Genomic DNA, 16,002 nt, shown 5'->3' with positions numbered 1-16,002 from the left:
ACTTTCTCATATTTGTGTTTCAGGCCTTTGAAGACGAGATGGCAAGACTACGTGGAAATCGTCCACGACATGAAAAACGAGGTAGATTAAATATTCTGATGTGAACAGTTTGCCCTTTCATATACAGTTGTCAGTGATGAATAAAACGATCTGAAATAGCTGGTAATGACTCAAACAAAAAAGTCAAGAACACCACCCTCTATCAGTAGATGAAGTTTACTTATCATTAGAGGTTCATGAGTAATGGCAGGAGTCATTAATCATAGTTTGTGTTGTAAAGTTCTGGTCTGTCGAATTCAATCTGAGCCATTCAGGCGACATATCACATTGCTGATGAGGATCAATATCTGAAGGAACTTTCAAGATGAGCGACAAAGGAAAATGTCATTTTGATCTTTGATTGTGCTGGAGCTGCAGCGACGCTAGGTCAGCGATGGAAGATATGGTTGGCTTCCTTCAATCTTTTTGCAGATGCCAAAGGTTTGATTTAAGTTCCGGACAAGCCAAATGTTGGCAGACAGAGGCGAGCATATATGCTTCACTTAGCTGGACTCGATATACACGATTATTTCAGTACATTGAATGATACAGGTACGCAATTCGAGTATTAAAAGGCCCTTGATGCTTTGAACCCGCACTTTGAGTCAGTAGCTAACTCACCATATGCCAGGCGAAATGTTCGATCCTTTACCAAGGAAAAGAGAGAAACAGCTCAGCAATATGTAACCAGATTACAATGGGCAGTAAAAGACTGAATTTGGTGTTGATGCGGGCAACCAAATCCGTAATGAGATTATTGCAAGGTGTTGTTCTGATTACATTCGCAGAAATTGTTAGCAGTGGTTGCAACGCTAACACTTGCAAACACATTGACAGTAGCAAGACAGTGTGAAGAAGTTGAAAACCAAATGGCGACCCTATCAATAAGTGAACCAGAAACAGCCGTTACTGTTAACCATGTTAATAAATGTAAGCCTAAACAAAGGGTGAAAGGCAAATACAGCAGCAACAGCAGCAGTACATGCTACCAATGTGTTCAGAATTGACACTAGACACAATGGCAAAGACCGAAATTGTCCTGCGAGAGAGAAAAAGGTTTGAAATGCAATGGTGCTTATCATTTTGCAGCAGTCGGTTAAAACAAAACACAAGAAGGAGAATTGCGTTAACTCTGAGTAAAACAAAAGAAGTGTCAGCGCTGATTATGCATTTCATATCAAAGATCAGGCCACAAATAGTGTGATCCCAACTGCATCACCCCTATTTGTTACAAACCTTAACCCTATTTGTAACACTAATCCAATTTGTAAAAAAATCTTAACCCTATTTGTAACTATAATCGAATTTGTAAAATACTTGACCTTATTTGTATAATTGAGATGACGATTGCATATTTTTTTTTTATTTTTAGGGGTAATTTTCCTGTTTTTTCCTTGTCGAAACTCATTTTTTGGAAACTGCTCGTCAGATTGTTTTGAATTTCGGTTTGAAGGTTCATAGGGATAATACTCGCAAGATGTATAGTAATCAAGTTGTGCACATTATGAAAACATTTAATATTGGGGAATTTTCACCAACTTCAGTCAAAAAAGTCAGAAATCTGCTATTCCTACACAAGTTAACCTACATGAAACACTAACCCAATTTGTAACAAACCTTAACCCTATTTGTAACAATAACTCGTGTAATAACCTTTAACCGTATTTGTAACAATTACATAATTTATGAGAAAAAGTTAACTCTATTTGTAACAATAACTCAAGTTTAACGAAACGTAACCGTATTTGAAATAAAAGGGGCCAGCATGCTTAAATATTTTCCATAAATAGAAAGGGGTATTTATAATATCAGTAAGATATACTCCAAATTGCAAGATTATTTTGGGCAATTTTGAAAAAAGACGACTTTATGTTTGACCTCTACATAAGGTGAATCACTACAATTCTTTCCTATTACAAACAAACATTGGCACATCAATTTATATAAAAGAAGGTAAATTTATTTTCATGAATGCAACCTAATCAAGATTACATTACAAAAACACAAAATGTCGAAATATTATGCAAAAATGTTAAAATTCATACATGGTGACATATAGACAATAGAGAACTGACTTTTATTTTCTGCTCTGTACCAGAAAATGTTTCGGTTATTTTCTATGTAGTCTACCCACAAGCAGAGTAGGTGTTGTGTACTCTTCACCAGTATTGATTTAGCACGATTTAAAGAGTCAAACAACAGCAACAACTTTTTACATTAAACTCACTAAAACAACTAAGATTGGCTTTGGCCATTTAAAATGTATGAATCAATGAATTCAAGATTATTCACCAAAAGTATAGAAAATAACAATAATAATCTTTTTAAATTGTCTTAATTGTCTAAATTGTATAAATCTTGTCTAAATTGTCAAAAGGGGTTAAGGTTTGTTACAAATCGGGTTATTGTTACAAAAGAGGTTAAGGTCTGTTACAGATTTGGTTAGTGTTACAAACAGGTTTCAGGTTTGTACATATTGGGTTAGTGTTACAAACAGGTAACGTTGTTACAAATTTGGTAAGTCTTACAAATAGGAATAGAGTTTGTTACAAATTGTGTTGGTGTTACAAATAGGGTTAAGGGTTGTTACAAAATGAGTTGGTGTTACAAATAAGGTTGATTGTTACAAATAGGGGTGATACACCCAACTGTGATTGGTGGTGTTAAGCTAAGCATGTTGATGGATTCAGGGGCTAACATCAACATTGTGAATGAGGACAAGGAAAACTCCAAAAGCAAAGAAAAAGCAAAACAAACAAAACACCAAGTTGTTTACACATATGTCCGACAAGCCCTTGACAGTTATTGGTTGATTCACCTGTGACAAAAAAGTGGGCAAACAGAAAACAAATGCAAAGCTCACCGTTGTGAAAGGGATTGGTGTACCACTGCTTCGAAAAAACACAGCTGCTGAAGTCCGAGCGCTGCTAAGGTAGAAGTAGACATTGTAAACTCTATCTCAGATCAAAAGGGTGAAATGCTCCGCCAATACCAAGAAGTGTTTAAGGATGTTCAAAAACTGAACACTAAACAAGTCACAATTTATGTCGATGATCATGTCAAACCAGTGGCGCGGCCACTGAGGCATACACCCTTCAACCTAAGAAGTAGGATGGAACAAAAAATCCAATAGTTGGTGGAAAACGACATCATTAAAGCGGTTAAAGGCCCCAGCAGATGAGTTATTCCGGTGGTTGTCGTTCCTAAAGGCAATGGGGACATAAGATTGTGTCTCCATATGAGGAGAGCTAATAAAGCCATTATCAGAGGCACATAGATACCCAATTCCTAATGTAGAGTAAATACTTCAAACTATGAATGGATCCACAGTATTTAGTAAGTTAGATCTGAAGTGGGGTTACCATCAGCACGAGCTGTACCCCGAGTCGACAGACAATTGCACATTTGTGATCAATAGAGATATGAGAGACTCCTGTTTGGTATAAATTCGGCCATCGAGCTGTATCAACACGAAATCTCTTCAGCATTAGCCAGATTACCAGGGATCGACAACATTTCTGACGACATAATTGTACATGCCCCTGATCATACGATGCATGAAGAGTGAATTCATCAAGAAGCAGGGTGGACTAATCTTGGACATTGATAAGTGTGTGTTCTCCATGAGTAAGCTTGAGTTCATGGGAATGCTGTTTTCTGAGAAGGGAGTCGGCCCAACAGAGTCACGAGTAAAAGCCTTCCTCGAAGCTAGGGAGCCCCAAATTGCAGCCGAATTGCGCAGCTTCCTGGGCCAGTCAACTTCAGTTGTCGATCCTTGCTATAAGGAATTCTAGTGTTTGCTGATCCCTCAAGTAGTTACCTACAGTTAGCTATTTACAGTCAGAGTTATATGTGTACTTCAATTCAATTTACTTGGATTTTAATAACCATTTGATGGTGTTCAGTTTTGAACATGTTCTTCTTTCATCTGAAATGTACCATACCACACTCTCTGTTAGTTTGTGTTGAGTAATAAAAGATTGATTGATTAATTGATTGATTGATTTACCCCACACAGTGAACCACTGTCTGAACGTAGACGCGAAGGTGTGAAGTTTAAATTTTTGCAGTACCAATGTGAGGCATTCAACGAACTGAAAAGACAAATATCAGATGCTATCACACTAGCATACTTCAGTAAGAGGCAAGCACGGTAGCTCTTGCAGATGCAAGTCCGGTTGGATTGGGTGCTGTGTTAATGGCCCAAAAACAACTACATGGTAGTCTAAGACTGGTGAGTCATGCCAGCAGATCTCTTACTGACGTGGTGGGGCAATATTCTCAGACCGAGAAAGATGCACTTGCTCTGGTATTCTTTTGCGAGAAGTTCCATCAATATATATATATGCTATGAAGTTTGATCGTTATGACGACCACAAACCCCTCGAGGTGATATACAGGCGTCGTTCTAAACCGAGTGCCAGAATTGAAAGGAGGGTTCTTCGCAAGCAGCCATACGACTTCAATGTAGTACACATACCAGGGAAGCACATGGTGGCTGACCCTCCCTCTCGACTTCTGATACCTGGCGATAAAGTGGAGCACCATGATCATGGCACCGATGACTATATGAGATTGGTGGCAGTAGGCCTACATGCAACACCACAAACTCTGACAACCCGCGAAGTTGAGAAGGCTTCTGTGATCGACCCAGAATTCGCCGGGTTGAGAATGACGATCATTTCTGGCCATTTTGAAAACTGTAAACAATATCAACATGAGGCTGGAGAGTTGTGTAAGATCGGGCAGCTGATAACTACGAGGAACCAGTATTGTGCTACCTACGAAGCTAAGGCAACAAGCCTTACCTCTAGCCCATGAAGGACATCTCAGTGTTGTTAGCACCAAACTGAACTTGCGTACCAACGTTTGGTGGCTAGGTTGTGATAGGGCAGGAGAACGATCCGTTAGATCATGTTATGGTTGTCAACTTGTAGCTATAGACCAGACCCAGTTGAGCATATGAGGTCTACAGTGTTACCAGATGGTCTCTGGCAAGACCTGGCAGTTGATATGCTCGGACCCCTCCAAACCGGTAATTAATTGCTAGTGCTGGCAGACTACTACAGTCGGTACTACGAGATTGACATTCTGACATCTACCACTGTAGACGAGGTTATTGACTGTCTAGAGGAACTCTTCAGTCAACACGGTATTTCCATGATGGTACAGTCAAGCAATGGACCGCAATTCAATCGGGCAAAGTACAAGAGCTCTCGACACATCACCAAGAGGATAGCGAAGCTTGAGACCGTGATGCTGGGTTGAAAGCAAATCGGAGCTGTCTGCTAATTTGAGACGCGGTGCAAAACCATCAGCAATTAGTGTAATATATCCTGATTCAACAGGTAAAGAAGAATAAGTTGACGACTAACTTCAGTGACACTCCACATACTGTTGTGCATAAAGATGGTAACCAGGTTACCTTCAAATCACCTGAAGATGTTAATTACAAGCGAAAGACATCTCATGTAAAGCCGTTTGTAAATCCTGAAACTAACACTGCAACAGAGCCATGTGTTAACACACCTGTTGATAATCGGGGTGAGTCCAGCATGTCACAAACTCCCTGTAAACAAACTCGCACTAGAAATACGGCGAAATGTAATGACTTTGTCCTGGAATGACACCGTCAAGGGGCAAGATAATCCCCAAGCAACAGACATACAAAGGGTAGTTCAACCCATCCTGAGTTGAATTATTCCTAGACATTGAGTTATTTGAATTGCCCTAAATTGTTAATTGAATAGTTTATTCAATGCTGTGTTCAGCTTTTGTTTAAAAATTGTTATTTGTTAAAATGAAATTAAGGGGGCGCTGCACCCAACAACGTATTTAGCTCAAAAATTACTTTTTTACAAATATTCATTCAATTTCAATTAATTTGTTAACCCAAAATTAAAATATTGGTTCGATTCGCCTATCAGCTTGTCAAGCAGTCGAAAGTTGGTTGATAAGGAAGTGTTAATTTCTGTAAAAGTATGCAAATCACCCGATTCCTTGGCTTCTTTTTGCTCCAAGCTTCAAAATTTCAAACGAATTTAACTCCACTCTGGCTGGGTCAAAATTCTTAAATTTTCACATTATTTTCTTTAAATGCTATATAAAAACGGCTATTTCGTTTGGCAGTAAAGGTCTTACCTTTTGGATAAGAGACACTTTTTTTTGCTAATCATGATTTTAGTCAATTTTTTTAGTGTAAATCTTTCGACCCAATGCCATTTCAGAATGAGGATAGATAATGCATAATTAAATAGTAGTTTTTTCTATATATACTCTTCTTTCAAGTGAAATATTACATTTCAGAAAATGGCATCACGTTTTTGGTTTAAATTAATTTTATCATTAATATCAACATTGAGGTTTTTTACCCCAAATATACACAAGTTCATCCCTCGAGTAAACTACTGCTACCATACTAAACTTTAGAGTCTCTGCTATTTGAAAATATATAGTATGAGGGGGTTTTCTTGTCATCTTTGATGAAAAATATTTCTTTGAAAAAAACTGTGTTGGCAACATGCAGCTCCACTTTAAGAACTGGTTGGGATACTTGTTGTATACGCTCTTAATACGGATTTTGGAAAATCCATTTCACGTTGAAGAAAAAGATGGATTTCATGTTCTGATATACACCGCCCTCTATCAGTAAAAGAAGTTTACTGTTCACCAGAGGTTCATGGTAATTGTAATTGTAATAATGGCGGGAGTCAATGTGTTGTAAAGTTTAATCTGCATAATCTGCACTGTGGAGTTGAGCCAACCAGGCGACATATAACCTTCTCATCCACAATATTATTGCAGTCCCTTGAACTCTTGCAGCAGTTATATGCGAAGCAAACAAATTGTTCATATTAGTAACAAAAAGTACCCCTCAATGCATTTTACGGTATATATGACTTATCGATCCGAGAAGATCGATATCAATTTCACTTAGACTAAATCCAAGGAGATTGATATCGACACAGTAAGCATTAATTTAGACAATACTTAAGCCCTTTAAGATATGACATCTTTGCTTTTTTATAGGGATACCAATTACATCGACTCTGAGTGTACCAAACACAATACGCACAGGCAAAACTAGTTTTAAAACAGCAGAAGGGAAGATACTAATGTTGGTTCAGGGCAGCATTGCCAATCAGCAGGTTAGTCTTTTATCTCAATTAATTAATTAATTTAATGATTGATTAATTAACGTCGAAACTGTATCCAATTTCAAATCATAATTAATATCCAAATTTTTATCCTATCTTATATCATAAGTAATTAACGTTATTGTTCGCCCGGTTTAAAAGCGATGAATTCGTTGCTTCGCTTCAATGTCGGATGAAAAACCTTAATCCTTTAGTTTTAGGGTGTGAATGTTTGACTCAAATAGTTTCTATCCGACAAATCGATTTACCGCAAACAACGCAAGCTGTTGGCATCTGTTACACTCGGAATTTATCATTTTATTTTCCTACAGTTCTGGTTTCTGATTTATTGATTGACTGCTTGATTATTGTGAACAGTGCATCCACTGTATGATAGCAAGTGATAAAAGTAAAAATTTAAAAGATGTCTGTCATAATGTATATTAAACATTACAGCTATGTTAAAACACGGACGCAGCTAGATATCACTCATGAAATAAATTATTTGTGAACAAGAATTAGAACACGCACTGCTACGACCACCCCACCCAAGAATATTTTTTTATATACCAACAATTAAAGAATAGGAGAATAACAATGCATGCGTTTAAAGTGATTAAACAAAAAGTATTTCTCTGTAGGTGGATGTGATTCTGAACACAACCAGCACAGACTGTGACCTGTCTACTGGAGTTGTCTCTACGGCTATTCTAACGGCTGCTGGTAAACAGCTACAGCGGGATATTGACCAAAACAAACCTTCAATAGTTTCTGAGGGAGATGTAGTAGTCACTGGTGGTGCCAACCTGAGTTGCAAACACGTTTATCATCTTTGCATCCTTGGAACGCATTGGGATGGAGGCGCAATAGTTGAACCGGTAAAGAGTACATTTTATTAATGCTAGACAACCTAACCTATGTGTGAATAAAGGTGATTATATGAGATTCTGTTCACTGGTATGTATGTATGCATGTATGTATGTATGTATGTATGTGTGTGTGTGTGTGTGTGTGTGTGTGTGTGTACAGACCTAAAGGGATTTTATGTACGTATACAGACCTAAAGGCATGTTAGTTCTACACTTCATTTATATGGTTTGGACTATTGTATTTCTAGATGGTGAAATAGAAATTAAATAGGTGTCCTAACCATATCAATGAGAAATTAGCCCTAAATTCTTTTACTTCTGTCTGAAGATTGCAGGATGCATGAAACTTAAATAACAGATATTCATACTTTGTACTTGAAGTAATTAGTGTTATTATTTATAACGCTCTAAAATATATATATATATATATATATATATATATATATATATATATATATATATATACACATATACATATACATATACATATATGTATATATATATATATATATATATATATATATATATATATATATATATATATATATATATATATATATATATATATATATATACCAGCTACATTGGCTATTACTAATTAAGACAAATTTATGTTTTTCTAACTCAACCCAAGTTTCTGCGGACTGTTCTACAGAGAAGTTTTCAACAGGCACATCAGTCCAACATGTCATCGATTGCTTTACCAGCTCTCGGTACTGGAGGACTAAATTATCCTAGAGATACAGTGGCGAAGATAATTTATGAAGAATTTCGTTCCTTCAGTAAGAAACATCCACAAAGTGCAGTGAATGAAATTAGAGTTGTGCTTTACAATAAAGATCACCAAAGCATAAAGGTTGGTCGATTTCATAATTATTGCTCATTTTACGGTGGTAATTCATGTAGGTGTCGTACTTACACTGTATCAACGTACCATGTGCAGATACTGATAAGACATAAAGTTCTTAGAAGACATATCCTCGTTCTGTTATAACTGATATTATTTCTCTGTGTTATTGCTTATCAAGGCTTTTCAGCATACAATGCAACTGTTTACTGGTGGATCAGGAATGACTGGTGAGTATGAAAACGTAACTTTTGATTTTAGGTGACAATCAAAACTTTAATCGCAATCCATCGTAAAAGTCACATTTAGTTTTAGGTGAAGCACTGTAACGAGAATGAGAGGTGTTGGCACCCGTTGAGCAAATAAAACTTGAATGATAACTTAGGAGCGAAGACGCAGTGAAATGTCAGTCTTCATCTTTCCTTAAAGAGGATATGATAATGAATTTATGGAAACATTTTCATTTATTAATACCAATTTTTTCTAGAAATTTAATTAAGCCTCATTCGATGAAATTTAAAATAGACATATGTTTGAACGTAGTGTGCAATAGTATGGATGTACTATGATGTAACCGTAAAGCTTAAAGGGATTTTGGTGTTTGATTCGTACAATTTTGTAAGAGAACAAACCGCATGTATCACATATCTTGAGTCTCTTTCGTCATTCGTACAAAATCACTGACAATCACTATCAGGTTGTTACCACATAATTATTTTAGCCTCCTGTAACCTTTATTCACAGCAACTCCAAGGTCATCACTTGTTACCAGCATTGGAAACTATTCTTATAAAACAGGAGAAGGCAAGACTGTTAGACTTATCAAGGGGAATATTGTTACAGAGCAGGTAAAACATACAAAAATTGTCTGTTTCTGAAAGTGAACCCTATTTAAAATCAATCAGCTAACAAAAACTAAAGGAGTTAGTATTCTCTGTGGTCATCGCACTATAATGTATAAAAAATAATTCATCATATCATCTTATGATAACAAAAAGGGAGAAATTTAAAGATAATTGTCTTCTAATCGTGTACGTAACACAAACTACAATATCTTCTAAACAAGGTCGTACGTCCTCATCATTAATGTACTCATCAATTATTTGCATTTAAGTTCGTATTGGGCATTACTCGAAGCCCTTCAGCGACTCCATCGTGTGATATAGTAATCATACATCAGTTTTAAAACATTAGACGAAACAAAGAATTAGTGACATTTGCTTGAGGGTACAAAAACAAGTTTTTAACATACCGTGGGTTTGAATTTGGTGCCACAACTCTGTGTGTCAGAGATCTTTAGCTAATATCTTCTAATTTTCGGCTCCTGAATTTTCGGCTGTAATTGTTAATAAACTAGCTACATTTTAGATCAAGAGCAATCAACTGTTCAACTCCAGTCAGACAGTGTCGCCCATGCCTGTTTACTTTAACTAATCAATAAGACGGTGACTTTGCAATGTGTAGTGATAACAAACCAATCGTTTCTATTGTAATTCTATGTGTCTGTCTCACAGAGATAGAGTTGTTGCACTGAATTTGAAACCCACTGTTGGTTTTTACACTCTTGATAATTTTTGAAAATAATTTTTATCTACTATAATTTGTATCACTCTTCTCCAGGCTGACGTACTTGTCAATCCAGTTGAAATAGCGTGCTCGTTAAATACGGGAGTGTTGGCTAAAGCTATGCTGAAAGTTGCTGGCTTAAAACTTCAGACTGAACTTACCAAAAATAAACCAAACCCAGTTAATGAAGGAGATATGATTTCTACCAGCGGTGGTAACTTGAAATGTAAATATGTTTATCACGTGTGCATCTTGGACACAAAATGGGATGGTGGTACCAAGTGTGAACCGGTAAGATATCGAGCTGAATTGATAGTGTCTCTGTGACATTCACTTTTGCTGCTTTTATATCAACAATTAGACATTTTATTTTACACAAGTACACGTTTCTTCAGGAAAAACTTGCCTACATATTGCTGCAAACATGAAGGACATAGAACAAAGTAGACAATAGTAAAGTATAATGCAGACAAGGGGATAGTGCAATGTCGGGAGTATACATTACTTGGTCTATTGCTATTTAGATGGCCATCTATTGGCAAAATCGTTTTTGTTCTGAACAAGAATAATTCATAATAATCACCAATTCTTTGCTACGTTTGATCATTTTCTGGCTTTTTTAAGGTCTTTGAGTGTGAATTTGTCTGAAAATTACAACGACAATTTTGCTGACGTTTCTATAACAGATTGTTCTGTTTTTTAACACAGCTTATGAGAGCAGTGATCAAAAAATGTCTTGAAGCTGCAGATAAAGCCAATATGACATCAATCGCAATTCCTGCTATCGGAACAGGTGGTCTTCAATACCCTAGCGATATTACAGCAACAATTATGTATGAAGAAATCAACAAATTCAGTGTCAACAAACCAAATAGTAGGTTAAAAGACGTAAAGATTGTGGTTTATCGTCAAAATGCGACGGTTTGCAAGGTAGGTAATTAAGATTATATCCCAACGAAAGTTTTTTTATAATCAATCATTTGCAACAAAGGTTTGATTGATTTGCGCAGAAACATTTGAATTATGTTGTTTTGTTATATTTTTGATAGCATGATAACCTTTTCAAGGCCCGAGGGAAAAGCACTTGAGTGGAAACACTATTGTTAATTACGAATGCAACGGTTAAAAGGGCCTCTTGTCCTTTTGTGCATAACAAACAAACAAACAAACAAACAAACAAACAAACAAATAAATAAATAAATAAATTATGATGGTGGTAAAGCGTACGTATAGCAATACAGTAAACAGTGATTGTTGATTTACGTCATGCACCATTTCATTATAATTGTCACCTGAGTCAGTTACAACTTTAGATAAAATATATTTCCAAACGGAAAATAGAAAGACGTATGTAACCTAGAGCGCACGCTTTTATTGCATTTACAGGGTAACCATTCCCCTTTAAGTGAAAGAGCATATATGCCCATTTATGCTTGTTTTCCAGATATTTGAGGATGAGATGCAAAAACTGGTGACGTTAAACTCGGCCAATGAAGAAATTCCTGACTCTACGAAGAAATCGCAGAAAAGACATGGTATAAGTATTTAGCTATAGTTTTCAATTTTTTATCGATTTTAAGGCCCGTATTCAGATCTCACGTCGGTAAACCTTCTTTATTTCAGACGCGAGGAGTTCGCTGTTTTCGGAGATTAAAGAAAATAGCGATAAGCAGAACGAAATGACAATAGGTAACATCTGTTTACAAGCTTTTCATGGTGATATCACAGCTGAAACAACAGATGCCATTGTTAATAGCACAAACGAAGACCTTGATCTTGGAATAGGTAATTCCTAATTTCTTGTCAACGTCGACTTGATTTAAAGGTGAAATCGAATATATTATTATTGTACTTAACACACTTGCCCTTCATGTCCATTTATCCATCAAACTATAATTTTAATGACGATATTTTGTACACAAACAAATGACCATTTTAATGCAATTCAAAATTAAAAAAGAGAACACAGAAATATCAATCACCTTCCTTCAGTTCTCGTAGATTTTCGGGATAAAAGAATAAAGAATATTCATTCTTCTCTGCCAAAACACTTGTCATTTCTTGCATACTATGAAGGCACTGGTATTCAGGCTGCAATTCTTCGAGCAGGAGGACCTTCTATAAGTCAAGAATGTTCAAAATATGGTAGGTGTATGATTTCATCATAATCATGCATAAACATTTCGCTCCGTTTTCTAGAGTAACTAAGAACTTTACTAATGAAGACTAATGTCTTTGACAGACCTTTCTCGCCTGAAACGCCTTGCACAGACCTTTTATTCGTTCCAAAATTAGAATAAAAATGCAGTAGATATAATATACGTATATTAAGGGGATATTTAATGACATTCGGACTGGACTTTTCAATTTGACCATATATTTCTTCTCTCGGTGGTTACTGGAGGCTAGGTTAACAACTGCCAGAAGGAAGTTTTCTCTGACAAATGATCTCATGTCATTGGAAATTACGTTATCTGAAAATGCATGCGATGAACTCTGAACCAGTATTGTCATGTCCACCCGCTAGAATTTATAGACCTTTCTCTGTAGAGAATTACAGTGTAGAACACATATTATGAATTCAAAATTAAAAATGGCAGTGGGAGATCAACCTGCTGATACAGATTTCATAAAGAAACCACAAACAAAGTTTTGTATCGTGTACCCTTTGGTATTCAGAATTATTTGACTGCAATATCTTTTCGGCAGGAAAATTGACATCCGGAAAAGTCATTATGACGGCAGCTGGAAATCTTCAGTGCAAGAATATTATTCATGTCGTAGTGAAACCAGAAAGGTTTGAAAAAACACTTTTAAAGGTGTTGAAGTTTGCAGAATATCATAAATTGCTGAGGATATCCATGCCTTTACTGGGAACAGGTAGGAACAATCATTTTAGCTTTACATTTCGGTTGTGAAGTAATTTGATGGTGGTTAACCAAACCTCACGTTTTGGTTTGTATCAATTTTTTTATACTAAAGTCATAGCTATGTTGTTTGATAATTGAAATGTGTGGGATCATTAACTAAAAACGGTAATTAATGGATTGTCGGCCTTTTTGAAGATGATGTTCATAATTATAGAGTACGCACGAAGTGTGAGATGGTCACTTTGTTTTGGTATCACATTTTTGGAGATGCCTTTTTGCATTGAACACTTGATGTCGCCCAAACCCCTTTAGTACGATTTTGGCATGTCTATCAATTCATAGATTTCTCCAGCTATGCGGCATCATTACAGGGTTCAACAATCTTTGGTATTAAATACATCCTAAAAGGTCTACAGGGACCAAGAAATATTATACACAGGAACGAAACACAATAGGCAATGTCAATTGGACTAAAAATTCCTCTTATTTGAAATAACCACAACCCTCAGGTCCCCAAAACACTGCTTTCAGCTTATTCCAATTTTGCTGTTTCTGTGGATTACGACAAAGGATGACCATAATAAGTTGCTTAGCCTAAACTGGATACCAAATCTCCACAAAACACCTTATGAGCTAGGTTTATCGCAGGATCTTCAAAATGTTCAACAACAGAGTTATCGAAGATACTGACTTCTGTTCTTTGTACTGTTAAACGGGGACTTCAAGCAAGAATCAAATGTGGATATTAAAATTCGAAGGAACTCTTGGAAAATTTGAAATCAAGATCTGTTTCAAAAATACTTTTCTCGAAGTGGTATAAATCAAATGTGGATATTAAAAATTCGAAGGAACTCTTGGAAAATTTGAAATCAAGATCTGTTTCAAAAATAACATCTATTAAAACTTTCGATTTTTCCACATTGTATACCACAATACCACATGATAAATTGAAAGAACGCTTGAAAAACATCATCAACCAAGCATTTTTCTACAAAAACGGTTCACGCCGTTACAAATATGTGGTATTAGGGTATAATTCTACATATTTTGTTAAAAATATTACTAACGCTAAAGTGTTTTATACCGAGAAAGACATTATCAGTATGCTTGATTTCCTCATTGACAACATATTTGTTGAATTTGGAGGACACATTTTCCAACAGTGTATAGGAATTCCCATAGTTGTAGGTATATATGGCACAGTTAGTGCCATGGGCACTAACTGTGCTCCCTTACTTGCCGACTTATTTCTGTTCTCATACGAGGCAGAATTTATCCAGAACCTTATCAAGCAGAAAAAGGTCTCTGTAGCTCGTACTTTCAACCTAACATTTAGATACATAGACGATGTTATTTCATTGAATAACTCTGAATTCAGTATATATCTCGCTATGATTTATCCTCCAGAATTGGAGATTAAAGAAACTACAGAAACGGCCTCTTCTGCTTCATATCTGGACATTTTACTTGAATTTGACTCTAATGGTCACCTTTCTACTAGGCTATATGACAAGAGAGATGATTTCAACTTTAGTATAATCAATTTTCCACACCTCATCAGTAATATTCCACTCTCACCTGCTTATGGGGTATACATTTCCCAGCTTATTCGATATGCAAGAGCATGCAGTTCATATGGTGATTTTGTAGAGAGACATGGCCATCTCTCTTACAAACTGTTAAATCAAGGTTACACCAGAGCAAGACTTGTCTCTACATTCAAACGCTTTTGGCAGGTATCGCAAGCTGGTAGAAAAATACAATATCTCTCTTCGACAAATGATCACTGATGGCATAGGTGACTTGGGGCCTAAGTTAGTGACCACTACCTATATGACTTGCAGATTGATATATGGCGGGTGCCACATGTGGGGCAGGATGCGCTTACTATTTTCGAAACACCTGACATCACTTCTTGGTCTTTTGGCCAGAGGTCTCATATATCTTTCTTTCATGAATTTGACTTTGTTTGTGTACCGTGACAATTTACAGTCTGTTCTGTGCTGTTTTGTCTATGTTTACAACTATTGTCTTACAAATTCTGACCTAGTGTTATTGGATCATGGATTGGTGTGATTGCGATTATTTTAAGATGTAGCGGAATTCTGTGTTACTCCAGCATTGAGTTTGAGTGATGGAACCAATTTACATATTGTATTTTATATACCCTGTCATTCTATCAAAGCAGAACCGATGTTGAATGCTTCACTCTACAACTACCTCTGTTAATTAGATCATTACATGTAGCAACTTTGGTAGTCTCTGGAATATTGATCGGAGAAATAATTTCTATCGATTATGCAAACTAAAAGCGAAACGGTGGATCATTTTAAGCTTACTGTGGTTTTCTCTATAGTGACTGTGTCAACATCTTCTGATTCACTCATAGTTACCACCTGATGCTCATGCCGCTGTGCGGTGTTTAGTTCAAAACGATTTGTTTCCCAACGTGTTTGTTCTGTAAATGAAACCCCTATTATTTTTCTGGCCAGTCTTTTACCCTGACTTATTTCATATCTCTAAGGGCAACAAGTTCGCTATGGATTCAAAGATATCCCGAGTCTGAAATTGCTTGTCAACTTAATGATTCCCGCACAATACCTGTTATATCTACGTTTAAGTAATGTTATTTTGAGACCGCTACGCAGGATCTGCATCAGCTGCATTCATTCAAA

General features: G+C 36.3%; 2 protein-coding genes across 2 annotated transcripts in view; both read left to right on the top strand.

The window, feature by feature from the left end:
* Positions 1 to 7,622, top strand: part of LOC139143672 (uncharacterized) — a 78,747-nt gene extending 71,125 nt beyond the window's left edge. The window contains exons 13-15 of the mRNA XM_070714182.1: positions 24 to 81; positions 7,069 to 7,187; positions 7,554 to 7,622. Coding sequence (XP_070570283.1) covers positions 24 to 81; positions 7,069 to 7,187; positions 7,554 to 7,622 — 246 coding nt within the window. The remainder of the gene's footprint in view (positions 1 to 23; positions 82 to 7,068; positions 7,188 to 7,553) is intronic.
* Positions 7,623 to 9,072: 1,450 nt separating this feature from the next.
* LOC139143663 (protein mono-ADP-ribosyltransferase PARP14-like) overlaps positions 9,073 to 16,002 on the top strand; it is a 32,679-nt gene continuing 25,749 nt past the window's right edge. Inside the window, exons 1-6 of the mRNA XM_070714176.1 lie at positions 9,073 to 9,121; positions 9,636 to 9,739; positions 10,512 to 10,748; positions 11,166 to 11,387; positions 11,902 to 11,992; positions 13,167 to 13,337. Of these exons, the coding sequence (XP_070570277.1) occupies positions 9,088 to 9,121; positions 9,636 to 9,739; positions 10,512 to 10,748; positions 11,166 to 11,387; positions 11,902 to 11,992; positions 13,167 to 13,337 (859 nt within the window). The 5' untranslated portion in view covers positions 9,073 to 9,087. The remainder of the gene's footprint in view (positions 9,122 to 9,635; positions 9,740 to 10,511; positions 10,749 to 11,165; positions 11,388 to 11,901; positions 11,993 to 13,166; positions 13,338 to 16,002) is intronic.

Source organism: Ptychodera flava, chromosome 11 (genome assembly GCF_041260155.1).
Source record: "Ptychodera flava strain L36383 chromosome 11, AS_Pfla_20210202, whole genome shotgun sequence".
In the NCBI taxonomy this organism is placed as follows: Eukaryota; Metazoa; Hemichordata; class Enteropneusta; family Ptychoderidae; genus Ptychodera; species Ptychodera flava.
The sequence above is the reverse complement of the archived record's forward strand: the minus strand, read 5'-3'. Positions and strand labels throughout refer to the sequence as shown.